The 27,780-nt window shown below is 44.5% G+C and overlaps 1 protein-coding gene across 1 annotated transcript in view; it reads left to right on the top strand.

Annotated features, from left to right (window-relative positions):
- The first annotated feature begins 6,037 nt into the window (after nt 1-6,037).
- Nucleotides 6,038-27,780, top strand: part of NDUFA10 (NADH:ubiquinone oxidoreductase subunit A10) — a 60,753-nt gene continuing 39,010 nt past the window's right edge. The window contains exons 1-6 of the mRNA XM_024194088.1: nt 6,038-6,169; nt 12,301-12,469; nt 13,085-13,300; nt 14,647-14,733; nt 21,740-21,861; nt 25,109-25,188. Coding sequence (XP_024049856.1) covers nt 6,089-6,169; nt 12,301-12,469; nt 13,085-13,300; nt 14,647-14,733; nt 21,740-21,861; nt 25,109-25,188 — 755 coding nt within the window. The 5' untranslated portion in view covers nt 6,038-6,088. The remainder of the gene's footprint in view (nt 6,170-12,300; nt 12,470-13,084; nt 13,301-14,646; nt 14,734-21,739; nt 21,862-25,108; nt 25,189-27,780) is intronic.

The raw sequence follows: 27,780 nt of genomic DNA, 5'->3' as shown, positions 1-27,780 counted from the left end.
TTGTCCTCCAACCTACTGGTCATTTAAAACTACAGCTCACTTGAGCAGTGTTTTCTAGTCCTGCCTATTGCTGCGGGGGGCACAATTCACCAATACACTCATGCAGTGGTGGGCAAGATTTTGCTCAATACATACAAAGAAATGAAAGAATCTTCACCACCTTGCTGGAAGGTGGCAGCTTTTTACCCACACCTAGCAACCCCACACAAGAGATTAGAACTGGAAAATAATATTGTATCCAGTTATACCTGTAGGGCAGTTCAGGTAGAAAGAATATGTTTACACTAGCTGGAATCTGGAGAGATCACTCCTTTTGTGGAGGTGACGTGGAATTGTTAGTGGACACAAATGGTGAAGACCTCAGTTTTACAACTCATCTGAAAGAAAATACTCAAAAGGCACAAAAAACAGTGCTTACAAAACTGGGACCACACACTGCCCCTTAGATCTATTCATACAATTCCTACTGAAGATGGATGTTGCACCTTTTTAATGGTAAGCCTGACTCAAAATGATGAATCATAGAAGTGTAGGACTGGAAGGGATCTTGAAAGGTCATTGAGTCCAGTCCCCTGCCTTCACAGCAGGACCAAGTACCATCCCTGGCAGATTTTTGCCCCAGATCCCTAAATGGCCCCCTCAAGGATTGGGCTCACAACCTTGGGTTTAGCAGGCCAATGCTCAAACCACTGAGCTATCCTCCCCCCCAAAGACCAGAGTGTGTGACGAGAAAAGTTTATACCAGGAGTGGAAGCAAATTCCGGACTACAAGAAGTGCTTTTAAAAAGCTGGAAAACAGGCAGGGTTGAATTTCAGCCTTTCTTCTCTGGAAAAACTTGAGGAAAGTACAGGTTTGGAGATCTTGACCCCACCTGCACTGGCGCAGTACACTGTCTGAACGGGATCCTAACTGTCTTGAAGGTCCCATGGTATTCTTAGCTAATCTTTTCATGGATAATAGCGATTTTCACAGCCACTGAAATCTGACATTTCTTTGATCTTTCCAGACCATCCAGCTGATCCCTGGCGATGGGAGGTGGCAGCAGCACAGTGACTGCATCCTTCACATCTCATCACATGTGGGCTAATGTAAAGAGACACGACAGACACAACATGCGCCGTGTTAGGGTACATCACATCACAGAAGACTAAACAGGAACAAACAGTTAATCTACAGTGAAAGATCTGAGTTTCCAGAAAACTAACGACTCTAAAGCATTTAGCAACTGCTGCAGAGCCCCTGGAAGTCAATGGTCCCATTGACTTCAATGGGCTGTAAAGCCAGTTCTTGGATACTAAAGTGATTGGGAAATTAGAAGGATTATACAGTACATAATATTACCAAGATTTACATTATCTCTGATAGAGACAAGGTAGGTGAGGCCCAACAGAAGTTGGTCCAGTAAAAGATACTACCTCACCTACCTTGTCTCTCATATTTTGGGACCAACGTGGCTATGTCAACACTGCAAACATTATCTCTGATAGACTAGTTCATGCAAAGCCCAGTGTCCAGGGGATAGTACCATATACATAATATTATATCATTATAATTTCTCTTTCTGAAGCTCCATACAGCAACACTTGCAAATATAGGTATTTCTAAGTTGGGGAGAAAGTCAAAATGGGCAAAGTCACTGGAACACAATCAACACAATCATTACAACAGGCCCTTGTGCTCCTCACACTGCTCCACTGCTGAGCCCTGTCATCTGGCTCCAACTCCTCTTATTTATAAACTCCCCCCTCCCCTTGAGTTCCCATTTAGTTCCACTTTCAGAGTGCGTGACAGGGTTTGGAGGGCAATCCAGACCAGGGAAGGGTTGTGTCACCACTTGCCCTGCAAACCCGAGTGCCTCACGATGCTTTGCTGCTGTAGCTCCCAACCTGGGATGCTCCCAACCAGCCTGCAAACATGCAAGTCACACCCTGAAGTGTCTGTGGGCTTAGACAGCCCTGGTTCAGCAGCCTGTCCACAGCCCAACTCTGGCTTCCACCAGCCTTGGTTACAACCAGCAAGGTGAGCCCAACACAGTCCCAATTTCAAATTTTCACAAAACCATGTGCTCTGTAATGTCCAGCCCTTTCCTGGATAGTTCACAGCTGTTCGTGCCTCTAATGACAAAAAAGGAGTCTGGCAAGTGTGAATGCAGACAGGGGCATGCGTAAGCAGGGCAAGCAGGGCCACAGGCCCCGCCCATCAGTGGGGGCACAGAACTCCTCTGGGGCGAGCGAGCTCCTCCGGGGCAGGGCCGGGGGATGACATTCCTAGGCCTGGGGAGAACCAGGTCCTCCGGCCACGGGGGACGAGCCAGCTCTTCCAGGCAAGGGGGGGGCATGGGAGAAGAGCCAGCTCCTCCGGCTGTGGGGGGGGCCAGAAAGTGCCCCTCCAAAAGTGGCCACATTTTTATTTCTGGGCATGCCCCCACATGCAGAGTCCCCCAAACAAAGATAAGAACTATGTATCCTCCCCACTTATTATATCTTCCCTTATTTACAACACTGAATGCTACAAAACAAGTATGTGGGTACACAACCAATCCACGCCTGGGTGGGAAAACCTGTGCCTAATCCTAGGAGATAGGAGATATAGGGCAAAGATAGAATCGTAGGACTGGAAGGGACCTCGAGAGGTCATCTAGTCCAGTCCCCTGCACTCAAGGCAGGACTAAGTATTATCTAGACCATCTCTGACAGGTGTTTGTCCAAACTGCTCTTAAAAATCCCCAATGATGGAGATTCCACCACCTCCCTAGGCAATTTATTCCAGTGCTTAACCACTCTGACAGTTGGGAAGTTTTTCCTAATGTCCAACCTAAACTGCCCTTGCTGCAATTTAAGCCCATTGCTTCTTGTCCTATCCTTAGAGGTTAAGAAGAACAATTGCCCCCCTCCTCCTTGTAACAACCTTTTATGTACTTGAAAACTGTTATCATGTCCCCTCTCAGTCTTTTCTTCTCCAGACTAAACAGACCCATTTTTTTCAATCTTCCCTCATAGATCATGTTTTCTAGAGCTTTAATAGTTTTTATCGCTCTTCTCTGGACTTTCTCCAATTTGTCCACATCTTTCCTGAAATGTGGCACCCAGAACTGGACACAATACTCCAGTTGAGGCCTAATCAGCGTGGAGTAGAACAGAAGAATTATTTCTCATGTCTTGCTTACAATACTCCTGCTAATACATCCCAGAATGATGTTTGCTTTTTTTGCAACAGTGTTACACTGTTGACTCATATTTAGCTTGTAATCCACTATGACCCCCAGATCCCTTTCCACAGTACTCCTTCCTAGGCAGTCATTTCCCATTTTGTATGTGTGCAACTGATTGATTGTTCCTTCTTAAGAGGCATACTTTGCATTTGTCCTTATTGAATTTCATCCTATTTACTTCAGACCATTTCTCCATTTTGTCCAGATCATTTTGAATTATAATCCTATCCTCAAAAACACTTGCAACCCCTCCCAGCTTGGTATCGTCCACAAACTTTCTAAGTATGCTCTCTATGCCATTATCTAAATCATTGATGAAGATATTGAACAGAACCCAACCCAGAACTGATCCCTGTGGAACCCCACTTGTTATACCCTTCCAGCATGACTGTGAACCACTGATAACTACTCTATGGGAACAATTTCCCAACCAGTTATGCACCCACCTTATAGTAGCTCCATCTAGGTTGCATTTCCCTAGTTTGTTTATGAGAAGGTCATGCAAGACCGTATCAAAAGCCTTACTAAAGTCAAGATATACCACATCTACCGCTTCCCCCCTATCCACAAGGCTTGTTACCTTGTCAAAGAAAGCTATCGTTGGTTTGACACAATTTGTTTTTGACAAATCCATGCTGTTATTTATCACCTTATTATCTTCTAGGTGTTTGCAAACTGATTGCTTAATTATTTGCTCCATTATCTTTCTGGGTACAGAAGTTAAGCTGACTGGTCTGTAATTCCCCGGGTTGTCCTTATTTCCCTTTTTATAGATGAGCACTATATTTACCCTTTTCCAGTCTTCTGGAATGTCTCCCGTCTTCCATGACTTTTCAAAGATAATGCTAGTGGCTCAGATATCTCCTCAGTCAGCTCCTTGAGTATTCTAGGATGCATTTCATCAGGCCCTGGTGATTTGAAGACATCTAACTTGTCTAAGTAATTTTTGACTTGTTCTTTCCCTATTTTAGACTCTGATCCTACCTCATTTTCATGGGCATTCACTATGTTAGACGTCCAATTGCCACCAACCTTCTTGTTGAAAACCGAAACAAAGAATTAAGCACCTCTGCCATTGCCACATTTTCTGTTATTGTCTTTCCCCTCTCATTGAGTAACGGGCCTACTCTGTCCTTGGTCTTCCTCTTGCTTCTAATGTATTTGTAGAATGTTTTCTTGTTTCCTTTTATGTCCCTAGGCAGTTTGATCTCATTTTGTGCCTTGGCTTTTCTAATTTTGTCCCTACATACTTGTGTTATTTGTTTATATTCATCCTTTGTAATTTGACTGAGTTTCCACTGTTTGTGGAACCACAAAGTGGCATCACACTACGCAGAAACTTGCCACCGGAACAGGAATGGACAGTAATGACAAAGAAATGGGCATGTAGCTCTGTCCTGAGTTGGTTGTACCTACCTCTGACAGATAACCTGAGCCATTTCTTTTTACTGTCTGGCAATCCTTGTGTAGCTTGTCACACCAAAAAAACAAAACCCAGTGAGTTGAATTGTATTAAGTATGGTGTCAGACTTGAATAATTAACCTATGGTGATTCCCATAGCTTTATTTTTCTTTAATACTGTATACAAGGTGTCTGTGTTGTTTGGGGTAGCATGTCTGCACTTTTAAGTGTTAAACAGTGGAGATAGTTTGGGAATTAACATTGGTTACAGCTGCCTAGAGCAATGGGCAGGCAGACTCCTGTACTCATGCAGAGCACCACTGATTTCAAACAGAATTTGGGTGGGGTGGGGTGCTCCCCTATAGAGCTGATTGCAGGACAGTGGCCTTAGAAAGTAACCTCTTTGAAGACATGGTAGGGCCATTGTCTGCCCTTTGTTCTGTGCGGGGCCACGCATATCCTCAGGGCTAACAAATAACGGGTGGCTCTACAGTTGAGCTACTCCTCCCTGGCAAGTGGAGTGGACTGCTCATCTCTCCTGGGGTGGCATAGGGCAGGAGTCAGCAACCTTTCAGAAGTGATGTGCCGAGTCTTCATTTATTCATTTTAATTTAAGGTTTCACGTGCCAGTAATACATTTTAACGTTTTTAGAAGGTCTCTTTCTCTAAGTCTATAATATATTAATAAACTGTTGTTGTATGTAAAGTAAATAAGGTTTTAAAAATGTTTAAGAAGATTCATTAAAAATTAAATTAAAATGCAGAGCCCCCCAGACCGGTGGCTAGGACCCAGGCAGTGTGAGTGCCACTGAAAATCAACTCGCGTGCCGCCTTTGGCATGCATGCCATAGGTTGCCTACCCCTGACATAGGGAGTGCATGACGGATCATTACACCCTGTCCCACAGGTACTTTATCCACCCCCCCATCAGTGTAGCAGCTGAACCTGCCTTGCTCTTGAATCACTCCCCTCCCCCATGAGGCAGGACAGCAGTGCCGCTGTTGCCATGTGGCACTCGGGGAAACTGAGGCACAGATAGACTAGTGTTTTGGCCAAGGTCACAGGGGGAGTCTGTGGCAGAGCAGGGACTTGAACCTGGGTCTCTTGGGGCCTGGCCCACCCTTCCAGCCCGCAGGGAGGGGCCATGCTCCGGCCCGGCCCACGGGGACACACCCAGCCGGCGGTGGCGCAGCGGGGCTCGGAGAGCCCCACGCCCGGCCGAACGGGACACTCCCCGTGGCGGGGGGAAGGGTCAGGGGAGAGGAACCAAACGGAGGAGGGACTGAGAGCAGGCACCTCGCCCACAACTCGCCCTACCCACTCAGGCGCTCGCCAAAGTCACCTATGCACCGGGCCCTCTTACGTCATATCCGCGCCGGCACCCGGTTAGGCCCCCGCCTGTGGGTCCTTCCGCTGCAGGCGTCGCGTTGGTCGCAGCGGAAGAGCGTCTTCCAGGCGCTGTGCTGGGTCCGCGATGTCCTTGCGCCTGGGGAAGCTCGCCCTCCCGGGGGCTGCGGCCGCTCGGGGCCGCCCGGGGCTCGGCGCCGTGCGAGTGGTGAGGCGGGGCGGGGCGGGGCGGGGGGCTTGCGGCATTCCGCGTCCTAGGGCGGACCCTGGCAGCGGGTCACTCGTTATCTCTGTGCAGCGCCGGGCCCAGCGCCCGTGCTCAGGGTCTGACGGGTCCCCGTACGGGGCGGGGGGAATTTCCCCCAGGACTCACGGGCAGTGACCTTGGCGGGTTCCCACCTTCCGCTGCAGCCGGGGGTGTGAGTCGCTTGCCAGGCTCATCTGGGGAGAAATTCCTGCCGTTGTAGGGGGCCTCGGGCACTGGTGCAGCTTGGCCCCTCCTGTGGCACATAATAGTCTAGTCTTTTGTAGGCTGTAATACTTTGGTCTCATTTTGGGGGCTGGGTCAAGGAGGTGATCTGTGATCTACAGGAGGCGGGACTAGTTCTTTCTGGCCTTAAATTCTATAACTTCGTGTGTCCTTCAAATGTTACCTCAAGCCGTGTTTAGTAATAATTCTGGGGAAGAGTACTGGATCGGTATCGCATCTTGCTGTCACAAGTGACTGGATACCACAGAAGTGATGCACGCGACCTTTTGCAAGGCTTCAGAGTGAAAAAAGTGACACGAGGATCCTTTATAAAATTCATGTTTGGCACCCACATTATATCAATATAGATATATATAAAATATGCACACACACACATCTAGGTAAACTTAATTCATATTCTAACCTGGAATTCATTACAAATCTGAAGACACTCCTTGTGTTTTCTAAGACTTCGGCTACATGTTACATGTAATCATTAGCAGATCACTTGGGCAGGAAGAATGGTTTCGTTATTAAGGCACAGGGCTGGGAGTCAGAAAAATCAGCATTCTGCTCATTGCTCTGACAGATTTCTTTTCACAAGTCATTTCACCACTCCAGCACAGTTTTTTATCTGTAAAATGGAGCCCCTGATACACTACTACGGTACTATTCCAAAGACTTGAGGCTTGATTTACCCATGTTTGGAAGGCGCTTGGAAAGCTTTGGGTGGAGGGTACTATAGAGTAGCAAAGCGCTATTTATTTTCTTTATTCTTAGAGCTCTACATTTAAGAGCTCAGTCTTGCAAACATGTTCATTTTTACCAGTCTAAAAACACAATCTTCTTGCCTGTTCATTTTGATGATGATGAGAAAACTAGTGATGTTTTACTAAGCTCAGTGGGGGAGAACAAGAAGACAGTCAAGGAAAGTGTGGGCCCCTTACTGAATGAGGGAGGCAACCTAGTGACAGAGGATGTGGAAAAAGCTAATGTACTCAATGATTTTTTTGCCTCTGTCTTCACGAACAAGGTCAGCTCCCAGACTGCTGCACTGGGCAGCACAGTATGGGGAAAAGGTGACCAGCCCTCTGTGGAGAAAGAAGTGGTTCGGGACTATTTAGAAAAACTGGACGATAACAAGTCCATGGGGCCGGATTCGCTGCATCCGAGGGTGCTAAAGGAGTTGGCAGATGTGATTGCAGAGCCGTTGGCCATTATCTTTGAAAACTCATGGTGATCGGGGGAGGTCCCGGGTGACTGGAAAAAGGCTAATGTAGTGCCCATCTTTAAAAAAGGGAAGAAGGAGGATCCGGGGAATTACAGGCCAGTCAGCCTCACCTCAGTCCCTGGAAAAATCATGGAGCAGGTCCTCAAGGAATCAATTATGAAGCACTTAGAGGAGAGGAAAGTGATCAGGAACAGTCAGCATGGATTCACCAAGGGCAAGTCATGCCTGACCAACCTAATTGCCTTCTATGAGGAGATAACTGGGTCTGTGGATGACGGGAAAGCAGTGGATGTGTTATTCCCTGACTTTAGCAAAGCTTTTGATACGGTCTCTCACAGTATTCTTGCCAGCAAGTTAAAGAAATATGGGCTGGATGAATGGACTATAAGGTGGATAGAAAGCTGGCTAGATTGTCGGGCTCAACGGGTAGTGATCAACGGCTCCATGTCTAGTTGGCAGCCGGTTTCAAGTGGAGTGTCCCAAGGGTAGGTCCTGGGGCCGGTTTTGTTCAGTATCTTCATTAATGATCTGGAGGATGGCGTGGACTGCACTCTCAGCAAGTTTGCAGATGACACTAAACTGGGAGGAGCGGTAGATACGCTGGAGGGTAGGGATAGGATACAGAGGGACCTAGACAAATTAGAGGATTGGGCCAAAAGAAACCTGATGAGGTTCAACAAAGACAAGTGCAGAGTCCTGCACTTAGGACGGAAGAATCCCATTCACTGCTACAGACTAGAGACCGAGTGGCTAGGCAGCAGTTCTGAAAGGTTGCCGACCCCTGCCCTAGGTCCTTTTCTGCAGAAGTGGTGTGCCGAGTCTTCATTTATTCACTCTAATTTAAGGTTTCACGTGCCAGTAATACATTTTAAAGTTTTTAGAAGGTCTCTTTCTATAAGTCTATAATATATAACTAAACTATTGTTGTATGTAAAGTAAATAAGGTATTAAAAATGTTTAAGAAGCTTCATTGAAAATTACATTAAAATGCAGAGCCCCTCGGACCGGTGGCCAGGACCCAGGCAGCGTGAGTGCCGCTGAAAATCAGCTCGCGTGCCGCAGGTTGCCTACCCCTGACCTAGGGGTTACAGTGGACGAGAAGCTGGATTTGAGTCAACAGTGTGCCCTAGTTGCCAAGAAGGCTAACGGCATTTTGGGTTGCATAAGTAGGGGCATTGCCAGCAGATCGAGGGATGTGATCATTCCCCTCTATTCGACATTGATGAGGCCTCATCTGGAGTACTGTGTCCAGGTTTGGGCCCCACACTACAAGAAGGATGTGGAAAAATTGGAAAGAGTCCAGCGGAGGGCAACAAAAATGATTAGGGGGCTGGAGCACAAGAGTTATGAGGAGAGGCTGAGGGAACTGGGATTGTTTAGTCTACAGAAGAGAAGAATGAGGGGGGATTTGATAGCTGCTTTCAACTACCTGAAAGGGGGTTCCAAAGAGGATGGATTTAGACTGTTCTCAGTGGTACCAGATGACAGAACAAGGAGTAATGGTCTCAAGTTGCAGTGAGGGAGGTTTAGGTTGGATATTAGGAAAAACTTTCACTAGGAGGGTGGTGAAGCACTGGAATGGGTTACCTAGGGAGGTGGTGGAATCTCCTTCCTTAGAGGTTTTTAAGGTCAGGCTTGACAAAGCCCTGGCTGGGATGATTTAGTTGGGATTAGGTCCTGCTTTGAGCAGGGGTTGGACTAGATGACCTCCTGAGGTCCCTTCCAACCCTGATATTCTATGATTCTATGAAAACTGTTCATCATGGACAAGCAGAACATTATGAGACTGTGCGGGTTGATCACTTCAGTTTAATTGTAAATCTCTAAACGTGGACATGCTGTTGCATAGAATATGATCGCTTACATAGCACTAGCATAGCAATGTAGCTCATATTACGTGGATTGGATGGAAACTGGTTAACTGACAAATTAGAAAGTAATTGTATGTGGGGAGTCATCATCCAATGGGGATATTTTTAGTAGGTCCTGCTGATGCTGTTCAATAGCTTTTTTTAGTGGCCTGGGAGAAATTTAAAATCACTGTTGGTAAGGTTTGCAGATGTTGTTCTTATTGGTCGAGTGGTAAATAATGATGGGGACTGTCTCAGTTGTACAACGTAATCTAGATTAATTGGAAAAGGGCTCAATTAAAGAACACGTTTTAGAACAGCCATATGAAGTGTCGGATCTCTAGAAACAAAAAGTGTAGGTCACACTTACAAGATAAAGGGTACTGTATCCTGGAATGCATTGATTCTGAAAGGTTTCAGAGTAGCAGCCGTGTTAGTCTTTATCCGCAAAAAGAACAGGAGTACTTGTGGCACCTTAGAGACTAACACATTTGTTTGAGCATAAGCTTTCGTGGGCTACAGCCCACTTCATCGGATGCATAGAATGGAGCATATAGTAAGGACACACAGACACACACAGACACACACACCAAGAAACGGTGGGAGTTGTCCTACCAACTCTAAGAGGCTAATTAATTAAGAGAGAGAACTTTTTTGTAGCGATAATCAAGGTAGCTCATTACAGACAGTTAATTCTGAAAAGTACTTATGAGTCGTGGTAGATAACCAATTGAACAAGAGCTCCCAGTGAAGTGCTGTAGCTCAGGGTAAAGATGATTCTTTGATGTTTAAACAGAGGAATAGTAAGTGGGAATATGGAGGTGATATTACTAGAGCCCTGCGTGGATACGCAAATGTGTATCCGCATCCAATCTGCTATCTGCAAAAATTATTTGCGGATATCCGTGGATTTGCAGGGCTCTACACTGGGGGCCAGGCTGAGGCTCCCACGCATCCCTCTGCCGGAGTCCGGTCGGTGAGAGCCGCAGGCAGCTTTAGGGAGCCCACGCGGCGTCACGGACCCTCCACCTACCATCGGCTGGGTGGGGATCCTGGGGAGCGGGGACACGGTTGGGGACTGCTCTCAGGTGCCCCTCCGCACCGCGGGCAGGTGAAGGGTCCACAACAGCTCCCCAGCTGGGCTCCATGCTGGCCTGGGAGGGGGAGACCTGGGGAGCTGCCCGGGGGCTTCTCAGGCCCCCCACCCAGGGCAGGTGGAGAGACCCAGGCTCCCCACAGCTGCCCACCCAGCTCTTACTGTGTCCGGCTGCGGCTCCCAGCCGCCCCCCACCCTGGCCAGAGCTGGGTTTGGGAGAGCCACACTGGCAGCTGTGGGGAGCCGCAACAGACCCTCCACCTGCCCTGGGCGGGGGGCCCGAGCAGCCCACAGGCAGTGTCCCAGCCTTCCGCCCAGGGTAGGTGGAGAGACCCAGGCTCCCCACAGCTGCCAGCGCGGTTCTCCCAGACCTGGCCCGGGGGGGGTGGCGCTCGGGGTCGTAGCCTGGCCATGATAAGAGCCAGGCGGGTAGCTGTGTGGAGCCACGGCGGACCCTCCACCTACCTTGGGCAGGGGGCCCAAGCAGCCCCCCGCCCAGTTTCCCTGCTCCCCAGATCCCCGCCCAGGGCAGGTGGAGGATCCGTACTGCAGTTCCTCATAGCTGCCCGCCTGGCTCTTACCGTCAGAGCCCTGTGCGGATACAAAATTTGTATTCGCATCCAGGCTGCTATCTGCAGAAATGGTCCATGGATATAAAGTGGATACCTGTGGACTCTGTATGTAGTACCAATGAGAGCATTACTAGAATGCTGTGTCCAGTTTTGATATCCACACTTCAAAAGGGAATTGGAAAAATTGGAATGAGTTCAGACAAGAACTCCAAGAATCATTAGAGATCTGGAAAACTGCCTTACAATGAGAGACTAAAGAAACTCAATCTATTTAGTTTATCCAAAGGAAGGTCAAGAGGTGACTTGATCATTGTCTGCAGGTATGAACACGGAGAAGCAATTTTTGTTAATAGATGGCCCTTTAATCTTAGTAGAAAAAGGCACATAAGGAGATCCAATGTTTGGAAGTTGGAGCTTGACAATTTTGGAGTAGAAATTGGGAGCAAATGTTTAACAGTGAAGGCAATTGACCATTAGAACAGCTTACCTAAGGATGTGGTGGTTTCTCCATTGCTTGAAATCTTTAAAACAAATCTGTATGTCTTTCTGAAATATATGCTATGGCTCAACAGATGCAGAAATTACTGCGTGAGGTTCTATGGATTGGTAAGCAGAAGATCTGACAAGATGATCAGGATGGTCTCTTCTGGCCTGAGTAGTGGACATAGATATGTATAAAATTAGTAGTAAATAAATTGTACTTTAAAATAAGATGTTTGGCACTTTTTAGACTAGGGATATCAATCCTTTTCTTCTGGCCAAGTTCTATTTTGTGGTAACATATTCAATCACTTTAAATCACTCGTGATTTCTATTAGATACTATTTTCTTCACTTCCTGGGTTACGCTACAGTTAAACAAATCTAATCATTTAATAGATCCTGATTCTACAATCAGGGCTGCAGGACAGATGGTTATACTCTCATGGATCTGATTACAAGATCAGGTCCTAAAACTAAACGCTCCAAGGCGGGAATGATGCCTTTAATTGTGTTAGGCGCTATACACACTGATATAGGCATTGATCCTGATTGGGGCCTCTGGGTCATTGTATTAATATAAATATTATGTTAAAATCAACAACTTGAATTCATTAGTTTGGTTGTTGTGTTTTCTTGCAGGCAAAAATTCACGTGAGCGCTCAACAGAAGTTGCGGTATGGCTGGTTGGCTTATATGCTGGGAGAGAGATCTACTAAAAAGTTCAATAAATACAGCAAAATCTTTACTGTTGATGGCAACTTATCTTCTGGGAAGGGCAAACTTGCACAACAAATAGCAGAAAAGCTAGGTATGGCTGATTCTTTTTCTGTCCTCTATAATATTTTATGTAACATAACACATTATTGCAATCCTTGTACAAGCAAAGGCACTGATTCATCAAGTATCAGTGGTTTGGGGTGGCTTGAATAGTTCTTTGCTGCCACAGTTAATATAGTGGTTTGACTGGCAATGAGAATACCAAATATATGGCAAACTGGGATTTCTGGATGTCACATTTTCCAAATGTGTGGGCAGTTCTAGGGGTGTTGGTGGAAGAAATCCTGGCCCGAAGGAAGTCAGTGGGAATTTTCTCAGTAGGTTGTCTTGGGTTACACTGCAGTAAGAATGTTCTCTCAGCAATAGAGTGGGGTTATAAGAATGGTGGACAGGGAAAGGGCTGCTCAGAACAACAGCTTAGAGGCCACTTTTGAAGAAGGAAGAAGAAACTGAAAGATGTATTCATTGGAGAACATTGTGTAGTAATATTTTGCTTAGAACTTGTGGAGATGAGTTATGTATGCATGCCTGTAAATAAAATAATTTCACTTTAAACTACAGTTTTAAAAATAACTAAAATGAATAGGAAATGTCCAGTTTAAACTAAAGCAAACAATTTTATGATCTTGATTCCTCTTTGTCTCAGGTATGCAGTATTTCCCAGAAGCAGATATGCATTATTTGGACAGGGTCACAGGAGATGGAACACTACTGGATGAGAAATTTAATGGCCATTGTAGTCTAGAGAAATTTTACAATGATCCTAAATGTCCTGATGGAAATTCATATCGCCTACAAGCCTGGTTGTACAGTAACCGTGTTTTGCAGTATTCCGACGCACTGGAGCTCCTCCTGTCTACAGGTTAAGTTTCATTTCTAAATTAATTGGTGAATTTGGATTCTAGGGTTGTTAAAATGATTAAGCTGCCTTTAACAGTTTGGCTGCCTCCCATAGCTGTATTTTAAAATATAAAATCTCATTATTCCATTAGTTTTTTGAATAGTCCTTTTTATAAAGTAGTGTTTAAAAATGAGAAACCGTCTGAATTATTAAAAAACAAAATAGCAGTTCTATTCAGAATATAAACTATGCTATTTTTCATTATGCCTGTCTAAAAGGCATCACACTGTGATGATGAGCTTCATTAGCTCTTTCAGGGGGAGAGCAGAGTGAGGTTGGTAATCTGTCAGGTCAGCTTGGCAGAATTTTCCAGAGGAAACTGCACTTAGACCTGTTAATGTGGCTTTTTGAATATAATCATTAAGGTGGCACAGTTAAAATCAAAGCCCAAAAATACATAACTGAAATTGTACAGCCATCTTTCAGGATAAAAATACGCTTTGCCTTGTAAGGGTCCATACCTGTGGCCACTCTGTGACTAAGCAGAATTGATCTGGAAGCTGGGGGGGGGAAGTGGTTTTTCTAACATTCAGTCTTGCAAGCTTGACCTGGAATCTGAAAGGTAAGCTGTGGTGTTTCTGGCTCTCACATCACCAAAATACAGATTCTGTGATGACGTGTAAGCCAGAAAAAAAATCTGTCTCCCTCTTCGATAGCTGTATCAGATTTGCCTCATTAACAGAGATAAAAATTAACAATCTTATTCTAATCAGTGTAAAGTAAGCAAATGAGAGGAACAGGTTGGTTAGGTAAGAAGTTGCTATTTCCATAGCCACTTTTGTACCCTAACTATACTTTTAAGGTTCCAGCAGCAGCATTAACTCAGCCATCTTGCACCTGCTATGTTTGTTACATGTATTTCTAGGGTAGCCCTCACTGTAGTATCTGAGTGTATTTTAAACACGAGAGCTCTTTCCTATAAGGAGGAACAATAATATCCTTGCCTTCACATTAACAAACTAGATTTCAGATGGGGTCTCCTCATGATGTATTACTTATTGCATCATTGGAAGGTATTTGGATATCATGGTGATAGGTGTGCTATAAAAACCTGAATAGAATTGATCAATTGGTACGTTCAGTAGTGCTAGAGATGTATGTTCGTTTGAACGTATGCCTGATATTATGTTGAGGGGTGAAATCTTTACTCTTTTGGTACGTTAACTTGCCCAGAGAAGAGTGTGTTCCAAGATTATGTAATTATAAGAGCCTGACTGTTGCTTATTATCTAATAGCTATGACTTGAGATGTTGTTGCAGCGTAGTTTTATTGAGCCTTTCATGATTAGAACCTGTTTGTAATCATAGGACAAGGTGTAGTGATGGAACGCTCCGTCTACAGCGACTTTGTGTTCATGGAGGCGATGTTTCAACAAGGCTATATCCACAAAAGATGTAAGTCCCTATCTGCAAAAAGAAACTTAATTTGTAACACTGTCTGAGGAATATGATGGCCATGTAAACAGATGGAAAGGCAGCAAGTCTGAATCCTTAATGTCTGAAGGTGTCATTTAGCCAGTGGGCCATGCTACTGACCTGTGCACCAAGGAACTCTCTAGCTGCAGGATTCCAGTCCCTTTTCTTCAGTGCTTCAGTTTTATTTCTTTAACATTAAAGTTGTTGAACACAAGTTCCTCCTATCAGTTGTGTTCTTTTCCCTGATTCGGGAACATCTGCAGAAGCACTCCTGGTCCTTGCAACTCTTCCCCCTAATTGCGCTCTTGCTGCCTCTAATGAGGACCAGGTGATCTTCAAGCTATTACCTGATCTCTGGCCACATAGCGCCAGCTGGGAGACAGCTGATTAGGGCTAGGCCCAATTCCATTTAAAGGGCAAGCCATCTTGTGATGGGGTTTAATGGTATTCTTAACAAATCAAACAAAGTTGCTTCTACGGTCTTTTTAATGATTACCCAGGCCTCTTAATCTGTGGTGTGATGTTCTACATTTCCTTTCACACTTCTTATCACAACATATGAGTATATATAGGGGACAGTTCTCCTATGGTTATCCCCTTAGTCTTGCCTGGATTCAGTGATACCATAATTTTTTGTTCTTTCATGAAATCATAATCTATTGCTATGGAAATAGTCCCTGAGTAAATCTGCAAGGGAAAGGGGGCAGATTAAGAGGAAGAGCTAATTTTGGTGATCAGCAGGCAGGAGAAAGATACAATACAATATTATTAAATCCACACTGTCTCACAGCTGGGAATAAAACTCAGGAGTGGAGTTCCTGGCTCCCAGCTCTCTGCTCGGTGTACTTGACCATGATGCATCTGGTGCCTGCCTTCCCTGTCCCTGGTGGAATTATTGAGATGCTTCAACTCGGAAGTTGAACTAACAACAAGAATTTTTGCTATAAGATGGGGATTTATCAGTTGGAAGGGATTGAGGAGGAGAAAGACCTGAATGTATTGGTTGATCAGAGGATGACTATGAGCTGCCAGTGTGATTCAGCTGTGAAAAAGGCTAATGCAGTACTAGGATGTATCAGGCCAGTAGCGACAGGGAAGTATTAGTATCATTATACAAGGCACTGGCGAGACTTCATCTGGAATATTGTGTCTAAGAAAGATGAATTCAAACTGGAACAGGTGCAGAGAAGGGCTACTAGGATGATCGGAGGATTGGAAAACCTGCCTTATTAGAGGAGACTTAAAGAGCTTGATTTTTTTAGCCTAACCAAAGGAAGGCTGAGGGGAGATATGATTGCTCTCTGTAAATATATCAGAGGGATAAATACTAGGGAGGGGGAGGAGTTATTTAAGTTAAGCACCAATGTGGACACAAGAATAAATGGTTATAAACTGGACTTCAACAAGTTTAGTCTTGAAATTAGATGGTTTCTAACCATCAGAGGATTGAAGTTCTGGAACAGCCTTCCAAGGGGAGCAGTGAGGGCAAAAAACCTAACTGGTGTCAAGACTGAGCTTGATAAGTTTATGGAGGGGATGGTAAGATGAGACTGCGTACATGCTCATTGTAGGCAATCTGCAATTGCTAGCCGCAAATATCTCCAGCGGCCGATGATGGGACATTAGATGGGGAGGGCTCTTGAGTTACTACAGATAATTCTTTCCCAGATGTGTGTCTGGTGGGTTTTGCCCACATGCTCAGGGTCTAACTGATTGCCATGTTTTGGGTTGGGAAGGAATTTTCCCTGGGTCAGACTGGCAGAGACCCTGAGGGGTTTTCGCCTTCCTATGGAGCATGGGTCACTTGGAGGTTTAAACTAATGTAAATAGTGGATTCTGTCACTTGAAGTCTTCAGTAACTCAGCCAGAGGTTAGGGATCTATTACAGGAGTGGCTGGGTGGGTGAGGTTCCGTGGCCTGCAATGTGCAGGAGGACAGACTAGATGACCTTGATTGTCCCTTCCGGTTTTAAAGTTTGAGTCTATGAGAAGTGAGGCAGCTTCTTGAGCCAAGCAGGAGTATTTCATACCAGCTGAGAATGGTCCTTAGAAGCTTCAAGGGGGAGCTCATGGGCTACTGAAAGATTCAGAAGTCTGTAGAAATGACTCTGAAATGAAGCGTAAAACCGTCCCCCAAATCAGTTCTTATTGCATGGTTGTTTTTGTCAAGTACAGGTAGATAAGCCAGTTTGGAGTTTGTTTCTGAGGTGATGTTTCAGAACAGTTAAACATTTTTCAGAAAGTGAAAACCCCTTGTCTGTCTTACCCTGTATGTTTCAAATGTCTTGTCTGATTCATGTTGGATTTAGTTAAAAACAAAATCACCTGTTGCAAGAGACCACTGTCACGTTATGGGGTGCAGTCCAGACCAGTGCAGAGTTGTCACCTCTTACCTGTAATGCTGAGTGCCTCACAGTGTTTTGCTATCATAGTTCCCATGCGTGCAGGTCACACCCCAAAGTATCTGTGTACTAGACCAGAGGCTCTCAAACGGGGAGGCACGGAATGTATTCTGGCACACGTGTGTGTGTGTGAGAGAGAAGCTGGGGGGGGGAGGGAAGACTTACTGTGCATGTTTCACCCACAGCAATGAGAAACTCTTCAGGTTTGAGGGGGACAGGGCATCCATCTTAGACCCTGGCAGCTGTTCAATATGCTGCCCTTACTTCTGTGCTGCTGCTGGTGGCTGCACTGCCTTCAGAGCTGGGTGCCTGGCCAGCAGCAGCCGCTCTCTGGCCACCCACCTCTGAAGGCAGCACAAGAGTAAGCGTTGCAATGCCATGACCCCTCCCACAATAGGCTTGCAATCCCCTTTTTGGTCAGGACTCCCAGTTTGAGAAACGCTGCTCTGTATACTTAAATGGCTCTCTTTGAATCAATGCCTTACTGTTTTTAATATTTAGTGAGAGCTGAAGGACCCATCTTTCTCAGCTTGTAAGAGCTATATTTTCTTGTATCTGTCTAGTGATGGATGCCAACGACGGCTTCTGTCCTTGTTTATATCACCAAAAGTTCAATGATTTTGTTTCAAGAGGCATGATAATACTCAGGGTGCTTTTCCCTTCCTGTGAGTGTCCTATCCCCCTGCTGATCTCCATGTAAATGCAGCTTCCGTTGTTTCTGTTCACACCTAGCTTAATTTACAAAGCTGTGACATTCCCTCCTGTCTGGGTGGGAATTGTTCCTTCCTTTCTTCAACCGCATGCTTTAAAACATAATATTAATGAGTATCCATAATTCCTTCTGTAGTGTTAATGTATACATTTCACAGTGATATTAATCACCAGTGTGGCATTACCTTTGAGAGAAGACCTCACTCTGTACGCTTACATTACCGTAATGTTGTATGCAATCAGTTGATTCAGTTGCTTACCACTTGAGGTTCAGCCCCCAGTCTTTATAGACCAGTAAACCGTTGAAATGAATTCTTTGAGACCAAGCTTCTCTCTCCTGCTGGGTGTAGATGCCATGTTGTCTTCTCCCACACTTGCTAGTGTGAGGTTTGCCTCCATCCCTCATTAGCTTGATGTCTGTTTGCTGCTTATATGTAAAATTGAGGAAAACACACGTTCCTTTGAGCATGGCTACACTTGCAGATGTAGAGCGCTGAGAGTTAAATCAGCCCTCGGAGAGCGCAGTAGGGAAAGCGCTGCAGTGTGTCCACACTGTCAGATTCAAGCGCACTGGCATGGCCACATTAGCAGCTCTTGCAATGCCACAGAGAGCAGTGCATTGTGGTAGCTATCCCAGCATGCAAGGGGCTGCAACGTGCTTTTCAAATGGGGGGGGGTGAGGTGGGGTGTGACAGGGAGTGTTGGTATGTGTGGGCAGAGAGTGGGTTTTGGGGGGGCTGAGAGCATGTCAGCATGCTGTCCTGTAAGTTCAGACAGCAGCAGACCTCCCTCCCCCCACCCCTCTCTCTCTCACTCACAGCAAGCAACATTCCACACTAATGGTTGCTTTGTCTTGGAGCAGATAAGCAGCGGGCGGTCAAAGGGAGCTGTCAAAGGGCATATCCAAAACAATGACGAGTGGTCACTTGACTTAAGGGGATTATGGGACGTTTCCTGAGGCCGATTGCAGTAATGCAACACCTTGTTCACACTGACGCTGGGACGTTTCAGCCGAGGCGCAGCAAGCGTTATGCTTCTCATGGAGGTGGATTACCAGGAGCGCTCCAGCTGCAGAGTCCAGGCACTTGCCAGTGTGGACGGGTTGTGAGTTAGGGTGCCCGGGACTGCTTTAATGTGCTCTAACTTGCAAGTGTAGCCAAGCCCATAGTTTAGGATTGACCCATTTAACAGCTCACCTTACATACCTGGCTTAAAAATATTTTAGTTAACATTCCTGCATGTGTCCATATCTCTTTATACCCACCACGTACATACATGATACAAAGTGATACCTCACAAGACCTATTATGTAAAAAGATTATTACAATAGCGTGTAAGGTGTGAATACGGGGTGCTTAGTGTCACAACCACAGAGGAGAAATTTCACGCAGAATGGATTTGTTTGGAGGAATTTTGTGGAGAAAGGTGTGTGTCAAAATAAGGCTTATAATAGAAAGTTAGTCACAACCTGCTGTGGTGTTCATGCAAACAGCTCAGGAACCTTAGAACAATAACATCTTGTTTAGGAACACACCCTTGTGCATAAATCTTCTTTTCTAGGAAGCAACTAATCTGTTATGAAACATCCAGCAATACTGATATCCTCAAACAACATATACTGTACTACCCATAAATATGGACATCCCAGTAAAGACAGTGACAGTGTTTTATCAGTAGTGCTAAAGATCATCTTATAAATATGGAAATCTCTCCAACTATTTGGATTAGAACACAATAAAATATATGTAGCCAAATTCACCCTTAATTTCCCCTGACTTCATTGGAAGTGCACTAAAGATAAATTTAACAGAGGCATTCTACGCTACAGTTGAAAAAGCTACTACAGAAGAAAAGATTTTCATAGAAATCTGTTCATGGATGGTTATTTCTGGTTGTGCTCAGAGACCTCGGTCATGGTTTGAGCGAAGGGGGAGGGTCCCAGAGCCCAGACTCCAGCCCGAGCGTGAACATCTACCCTACAGTTAAACAGTGCTGTAGCCTGAGCCCCCCAAGCCTGCGTCAGCTGACCCAGGCCAGCCGCGGGTGTTTAATTGCAGTGTAGACATACCCAGAGGGTCTTTCTTTACTGGAAGCTGAATCTGGGTTTTAACTAGTCATCCTCCACTCCACCATCCACGCAGAAAAAACAGGTTTGGAGGTGCTTTAAGCCCAGGCTAATTTACTTGACTGAGGCTGTGCATTAGAGCCCAGGTTCTACTTCAACTCTGGCTGGAATCCACCAATTTTGCTGTGGATGCAGCAAGTGTAGATAGTTCTCCCATGCCTTCCCACAATTCTTTGCAAGGTACAGAGAGATGTCCCCACAATTGCCTGGGAAAGAACCCTAAAGCTGCTTTGCACAATGAACCCTGGGCTGTGCTCCCAGACCTGCACGGGCAAGTGTAGAAACTCTGAGGGTACCGTATGGCTTTGTGGGAATGCTTACACCTGGATTAAGCTAGCTCAGGTGCTTAGACCTGGTGGTGATTACCCAGGTTAACTTATCTCCTGATGAGAGAGCACAGAGCTGTTGGGAAAGTAGCAGTAGAGCAGCGGTTCTCAACCCACGGCCCGTGGACTGCATGCTGCCCGATTAGCTCAAAGCTGCAGACCAGCTCAGCTGTGTGCTGAAGGCCGGCCCGTATGCCGGGGTCCTAGAGGTTCCCTCCTGCCTGGCGCAGAGTGGACCAGGCTGCCCCAGCACAGCTGGGTCGGGGTCTGGGCAGCCGCCCAGCCCCACAAGCTCCAGGATCTGGGGCAGCCGGCCGGCCCTGCCGCCCAGGTAACACATTGTGGGTTGCATATGCAGCCAATAATGTGTAATAAGTTGAGAACCACTGCAGTAGAGTCTGGGGGCTCCACAGTCTGTAGTGGGAGGGAGCACTAGGCTCACAGCTCAGTGCACTCAGATGCTGGGCACCCCAACAATATTTCCCTTCCTCCGAGACGTCCCTTTCTGATGTGTGGGGGTGTGTGTGTGTGTGTGTGTGTGTGTGTGTGTGTATTGTGGGAGCACAGATGTGCCTCTCACGCTTCCCCTCAGATTTCTTTAAGACGGGACAGGATGGGTTTTTTGTGGAGTGACATGACGTGGTTATTCCTCCTTTTCTTCCCTAGACTCCTGAGAACCCATGATTCTCTCTAGAACCCCCTTTGCCCCGCTGCCATGTTCTCATTGGGTGCAGCTCTCCTCATACTGTGGCTATTGGAAGTAGCAGCCTGCTGCCTTCAGGCAGTGTCTACAGCTGCCTCTGCCCGTGCTCTCTGCTGTTTCTATAAGAACCTACCTGTGCAGGTTGGGGGAAGGGTCACTTTTCTGCAAGTTCATGAAAGGAGGGAGGGTTGGAGGCAAAAGGGCTAATGCAAAATAATTAAAGGGAACTGGGATTTGTGGCTTGTTAGGCTGAGACTCTTCCTGTTAATAACAGTGACCTCAGTGAATCTGGCAACATTTAAGTCAGAAGTAAACTACCCTATAATGTAATAGTGGCATATGAAAGACTAATATTTGTTGCTTATTTTCTATTTCTATAAGGCTCTTTCAGCTTTAAATTTGCTAAATCCCCTTGCCTGGGGGAAAAACCCAATCTAAACTGTGTATTCCGGCTGAAATCTTTGCAGGGAGATAAGACTTCATAAACACTTCTGCTGAGCAGACAGACTTCTCTGAAAATGAAATGCAGTTACAAATGCTGACAGAATCGTTTCAAGAGGCTGTATTGATCATTTACCTGGTGGGTGGAATGATGGTGATCAAAATTAAACTGTTTCTTTTCTGTTGTTTGTTCTTGAGCTTCATTACATACATAGAAAGACGTAACTGTCTGTATTCTCCAATTAAGGAATTCCCTACTCTTGTTTTGTTTTTTTCAGGTGTTGATCATTATAATGAAGTCAAGGGCATCAGTATCTGTGAATTCCTGCCACCTCATTTGGCCATCTATATTGACGTACCAGTCTCAGAGATACAGAAAAGGATCCAAGAGAAAGGAAAGGTAATTCTAACTGTTAGCTTGCTTTTTTGTGTTAAAATGTCGTGATCAGGGCCTTGTGCATGAATCATGCAGCTGTGGAACTTGCTGCAGAGTCTGTCCCTCTGCTGCAGAATTGTGCTCCAGAATCTCGTTTCATTTTTTTTTTTTTTTTAAATTGTGTTTCATCCTTTTGTGAAGAAAACCTTCAGAAATGTTCGGAGTCCCATCAGTGAGGTTCTGTCTTCCTGGGCATGCACTTAGCCTGACATGTCAGCTCTGACTATCTCCACGGGACACTACTGCTGCCACAGAAAGTTGACTGACTGTTAAAATGTGTGCATTGCAAACTCTTTTGGCTGGAATTTTCCAAGGAGCCCAGGGGAATTAGATGCCTGACTTCTATTGGAAATCCTGGCCTTCACTGCTAATCATTTTAGTACAAACATCCTGCTCTGACTGGGCTTATCCCAAAAGTCTTAGCAGCCTCTCCACTCAACTGCAGCCTCCCCTTCTGGCAACCCTTAGCGTGCAGTTATATATTGTCAGCATGTGGTCAGTGTAAAACGAACGGAACTTGGTATTCAGATAAATAACATGAAGGCTACTGTACTGATTGCTATTAACTTTCATATTTGATTCAGTAAAAATCTTTTTTTATATTTAAATGAAATTGCCATAGAGGTTTCCACATGCTGCAGAAACCAGAGGCTGGTTCTTAAGTCCAGCCCATTGCAGAGTACACAGAGACTTGGCTATTACACCTCTACCCCAATATATCGCGACCCGACATAACACGAATTTGGATATAACGCGGTAAAGCAGTGCTCCGGGGGGGTGGAGCTGCGCACTCCGGTGGATCAAAGCAAGTTCGGTATAATGCGGTTTCACCTATAATGCGATAAGATTTTTTTGGCTCCTGAGGACAGCGTTATATCGAGGTAGAGGTGTATTTCAATTATTCATTGTAACAGAGAAATGATTTCACTTCCTAGTCTGAAATTTTGGTTCCTGAACTCTCCTGAAACTGGGATATTCTATGAAACTCAAGGGTCTTCTCCCTTTTCTTTTCAAATTCTTCTAAAAGTAGAATAGTTTTGTGGGAGAAGAGAGAGAATCTGCCTTTTGTTAACGTATGGTACTGAAAGAAGAATAACAGTTTTCTTGAATGCGTTGACTTCTGGTATTCTGTAGCAACATGTTTTAAAATTACCCCTCTAATGGTTCTAGTAAATTGGGTCAGTAACACAGTCTGAGAGCAGGAGAGCTGTGGAGTGTTTTCATTTAACAGATAATCTGAACTAGTTTTCCTCCCCGCTCCCTCCCCAGTGGTATCGGGCCATGTATCAGTAACTGCTCCCAGATGTGCTACAAGAGCCAAATGATGTTTACCCTGCACCTTGTTCAAAGGTTACAGGAAATTGGATCTGAGTGAGGAATTTAACCATGAGAAGTCTAATTAATAATAATAATAATAATAAAAAAAAAGCCTTTTATTCAGATATCTACAAACATTTGACCACATCTGTTTTCCAAAGCCCTTTGTGTGTATGTTAGAATATCTGAGAGGGCAGCTTTGGTGACAGACTTGGAAATTGCTGTGCTCGTGTCAAAGCAAAGTTGACCATTGTCCAGGAAAGGTGTATATGTAGTGGGGAAAAAAACCCAAAAAAAGCATAGGCAGTTTTCTGTAACTTCACTGTGATAACATTCTGCTAAGATAGGTTTGTCACTGGCCTGAGTTGCTTTGTATATCACAGTCTTGCACTTCTTTAATATAATAAAATGCCTGACAGATATTCAAACCATGACTGAACGTTACCCTTTTGTTTAAAAAACAGGATCTTACTTTATGCAACAGTAATAATGGGCTGTTTCTTAACTAGAGGAGAGCTACTCTGTTTAAATTAAGCTGCTTTTTTGAATGATACCTTATGAAGCCCCATGAGAGGTTTCTAATTTTTACCTCCCTCTGCTTATCTTGGGGAAAAGAGAACTGGTCTCCTTGACCTTGCAGTCCTTCTTATTCTGGCACAAACTGCTCCTACAATAACATTTCTCAGGGGTCGAGGCCTTGAAGGGTGAATGTATTTATTAATACATCCTTGTTTGTTAGCAGCAGTCCCTGGATCTCTTCTGTCTGTTTACATTAATGGCTTGTAGTTGGCATTGACTGAACAGTAATTAGAGGCTTGGAATAGAAAAATACCTCTGTGTGCTCAACTAACTGAGGAGCCTGATTCCCCAAGGCGCTGCACACGATCTCTGACATGCAGGTGAGGGCATTCTGTACCTCACAGGCAGGATCAGGCTGCAAATGGGTAGGGAAAGAGCAGAACAGATCTGCTCTTAAGGGAAGCAGGAAATCGTGATGAACCATGCACTCAGGAAATGTGATGAAAGAGCTATATAGAGTAACTGATGCTTGCCGTTGATGGGTAACCCCTTGACAGTAGATTTGCAGTCCACTTAACTTACAAGAAAAAGTTCTTCGGCTTTGTATTGAGTGCACTGATGCTCATCTGTCTGCCTAAAAATTAGGGAGGATTATATTTGGGGTGCACGCTGTAATCACGCACATCCTAATCAATCCTCAAGAGAAGAAATGATGGTTAGTTGGCCCATTCTGATTAACTTGCTGAAAGGGTCGATGTGGGCAATCTTTTTTAAACCAGCTGACTATACATAACTTCCTTAAATGTGCAGGTGAGTAGGATTAGTCATCTGTTTGGAAATTAATCTGTCTGGAGCCTGTTCTTGGTTGGTAACTCTGTGTAAGCTTAGAAAAATTGAGATTCTTCCACCTTTCATCTCAGCCTGGTAGAGAAGTGTCTCTTTGTGCATTCTTCAGCAGTACTTGCCTTTTTCTGTCTTTTCAGACTCTTCTGTACCGAGAATCCTATTAATCCGTATCGTTATTAAAAGAATTGCAAAACAAATACATTCAGCTTTATGGAGAACATACAGAAAAGTACAGTGAAAAGCTATGATTCTACAGCAGCTGCAGCTTATTCCCTTTGCCACATATGTAGTGTTCGATATGTTAATACAATATTCTGTAATCCCAAATAGTCCATATGTTACTCGTAATTTTGAAGTCTTCATAGATGCATGTGGATGTAAATGACTGTTTGGCTGTTTAATGCAGGAGCTGTGCTTCAACAGATGGTGTGGGAGCTGTGGCTTCTACTTGGGATCTCTGGCATCTGTACCAGTGTAAAAAGAAAACAAACACCCACGTTTCACAGTGTTTTGTTTTCTTTGTGTTTAGCCCCATGAGAAAAAGGTGTCTCCTGCCTACCTCCAGAGCATTGAAGATGTCTACAAGAAATCTTTCCTGCCAGAGATCAGGTTAGCAGCTAAAGCCATTTTGTGTGACAAATATTTATGCAAAACTATTTGTGCATGTAGAGCTAGAATCGCCACACGTACACTTGATTCAAACTGTTTGTATATAAAAATCCTCCTTGTGTTTTGTTACCATATTTAACTCTGGATGTAGTAAGTTATGCACCTACACAGTTGGGTCCCTATGCTAGTGCTGAAATTTACCCTTTGAAATTATTCACTGCAGTTACCCTTCATGTCAAGGAACCCTGGCTACCAACATCATAGAATCGTAGGACTGGAAGGGACCTCGAGAGGTCATCTAGACCAGCCCCTTACACTCATGGCAGGCCTAAATATTAACTACATCACCCCGACAGGTGTTTGTCGAACCTGCTCTTAAAAATCTCTAATAATGGAGATTCCACAACCTCTCTAGGCAATTTATTCCAGTACTTAACTTCCCTGACAGTTAGGAAGTTTTTCCTAATGTCCAACTGCCCTTACTGCAATTTAAGCCCATTGCTTCTTGTCCTATTCTCAGAGGTTAAGGAGAACAATTTCCCCCCCTTTTCCTTGTAACGACAACAGTTTAAGTACATAAAAGGTTATTTCCCCTCTCAGTCTTCTCTTCTCCAGATTAAACAAACCCAATTTTTTCAGTCTTCCTTCATAGGTCATGTTTTCTAGACCTTTAATTAATCTTCTCTGGACTATCTCCAGTTTGTCCACATCTTTTCTGAAATGTGGCACCCAGAACTGGACACAATACTCCAGTTGAGGCCTAATCAGCACAGAGTAGAGCAGAAGAATTACTTCTTGTATCTTGCTTACAGCACTCCTGCTAATACATCCCAGAATGATGTTTGCTTTTTTGCAACAGTGTTACATTGTTGACTCATATTGTGAGCCACTATGAGCCCCAGATCCCTTTCTGCAGTACTCCTTCGGAGGCAGTGATTTCCATTTTGTATGTGTGCAACTGATTGATTGTTCCTTCTTAAGTGGCATACTTTGCATTTGTCCTTATTGAATTTCATCCTGTTTATTTCAGACCATTTCTCCATTTTGTCCAGATCATTTTGAATTTTAATCTTTTATCCTCCAAAGCACTTGCAGCCCCACCCAGCTTGGTATCATCCACAAACTTTTTAACTGTGTTCTTTATGCCATTATCTAAATCATTGATGACTATATTGAACAGAATCGGACCCAGAACTGATCCCTGTGGGACCCCACTCGATATGCCCTTCCAGCATGACTGTGAACCACTGATAACTAATTTCTTGGAGCGGTTTTCCAACCAGTTATGCACCCACCTTATAGTAGCTCCATCTAGGTTATGTTCTCCTAGTTTGTTTATGAGAAGGTCACGTCAGACAGTATCAGTAGCCTTACTAAAGTCAAGATACACCAAATCTACCACTTCCCTCCATCCACATGACTTGTTACTACATGACCTGTCAAAGAAAGCTATTAGGTTGGTTTGACATGATTTGTTCTTGACAAATCCGTGCTGACTGTTACTTACCACCTTATTATCTTTTAGGTGTTTGCAAATTGATTGCTTAATTTTTTTTGCTCCATTACCATTTCGGGTACAGAGTTTAAGCTGACTGGTCTGTAATTCCCGGGTTGTCCTTATTTCTCTTTTTATAGATAGAGACTATATTTGCCCTTTTCCAGTCCTCTGGAATCTCTCCCGTCTTCCATGATTTTTAGAAGATAATCGCTAATGGCTCAGGTATCTCCTAAGTCAGCTCTTGGAGTATTCTAGGATGTATTTCATCAGGCCCTGGTGATTTGAAGACATCTAACTTGTCTAAGTAATTTTTAACTTGTTCTTTCCCTATTTCAGCCTCTGATCCTATCTCATTTTCACTGGCATTCACTATGTTAGACGTCCAATTGCTACTAACCTTTTTGGTGAAAACTGAAACAAAAATGTCATTTAGCACTTCCGCCATTTCCACATTTTCTGTTACTGTTTTTCCCCCCTCAGTGAGTAACAGGGCTATGCTGTCCTTGGTCTACCTCTTGCTTCTATTGCATTTGTAGAATGTTTTCTTGTTACCATTTGTCTCTAGCTAGTTTAATCTCATTTTGTGCCTTGGTCTTTCTAATTTTGTCCCTACATACTTGTGCTATTTGTTTATATTCATCCTTTGTAATTTGACCTAGTTTCCTCTTTTTGTAGGACTCTTTTCTGAGTTTCAGATTGTTGAAGATCTCATGGTTTCTTGCCATACTTCCGATCTTTCCTACTCAGTGGGATAGTTCACTCTTGTGCCCTTAATAATGTATCTTTGAAAAACTACCAACTCTCTCTTGAACTGTTTTTCCCCTTAGACTTGCTTCAATGGGCTTAAGAAAGATGAAAGATTTTATTTGAACTTTTAGGTTCCACTGGCTTTCTAAAAGCATAAATTTATTTTTTGGGGGCAGAGTAGTTGCTAATGGTCACTTGGATTGTAACTCAACTGGATTTCAAGACTGAACTCAAATTCCTATGTGGTAGCAGCATTGAATATATTACAAGGTTTATGGACCCAAGTCCATAATTCAGTGCTTTTCGTCTTAGTATCTCAGAGCACATTATAAACAGCCTCACAATTT

This window comes from Terrapene carolina, unplaced genomic scaffold (assembly GCF_002925995.2).
Source record: "Terrapene carolina triunguis isolate 2854851 unplaced genomic scaffold, T_m_triunguis-2.0 Scaffold173, whole genome shotgun sequence".
Lineage (NCBI taxonomy): Eukaryota > Metazoa > Chordata > Testudines > Emydidae > Terrapene > Terrapene triunguis.
The sequence above is the reverse complement of the archived record's forward strand: the minus strand, read 5'-3'. Positions and strand labels throughout refer to the sequence as shown.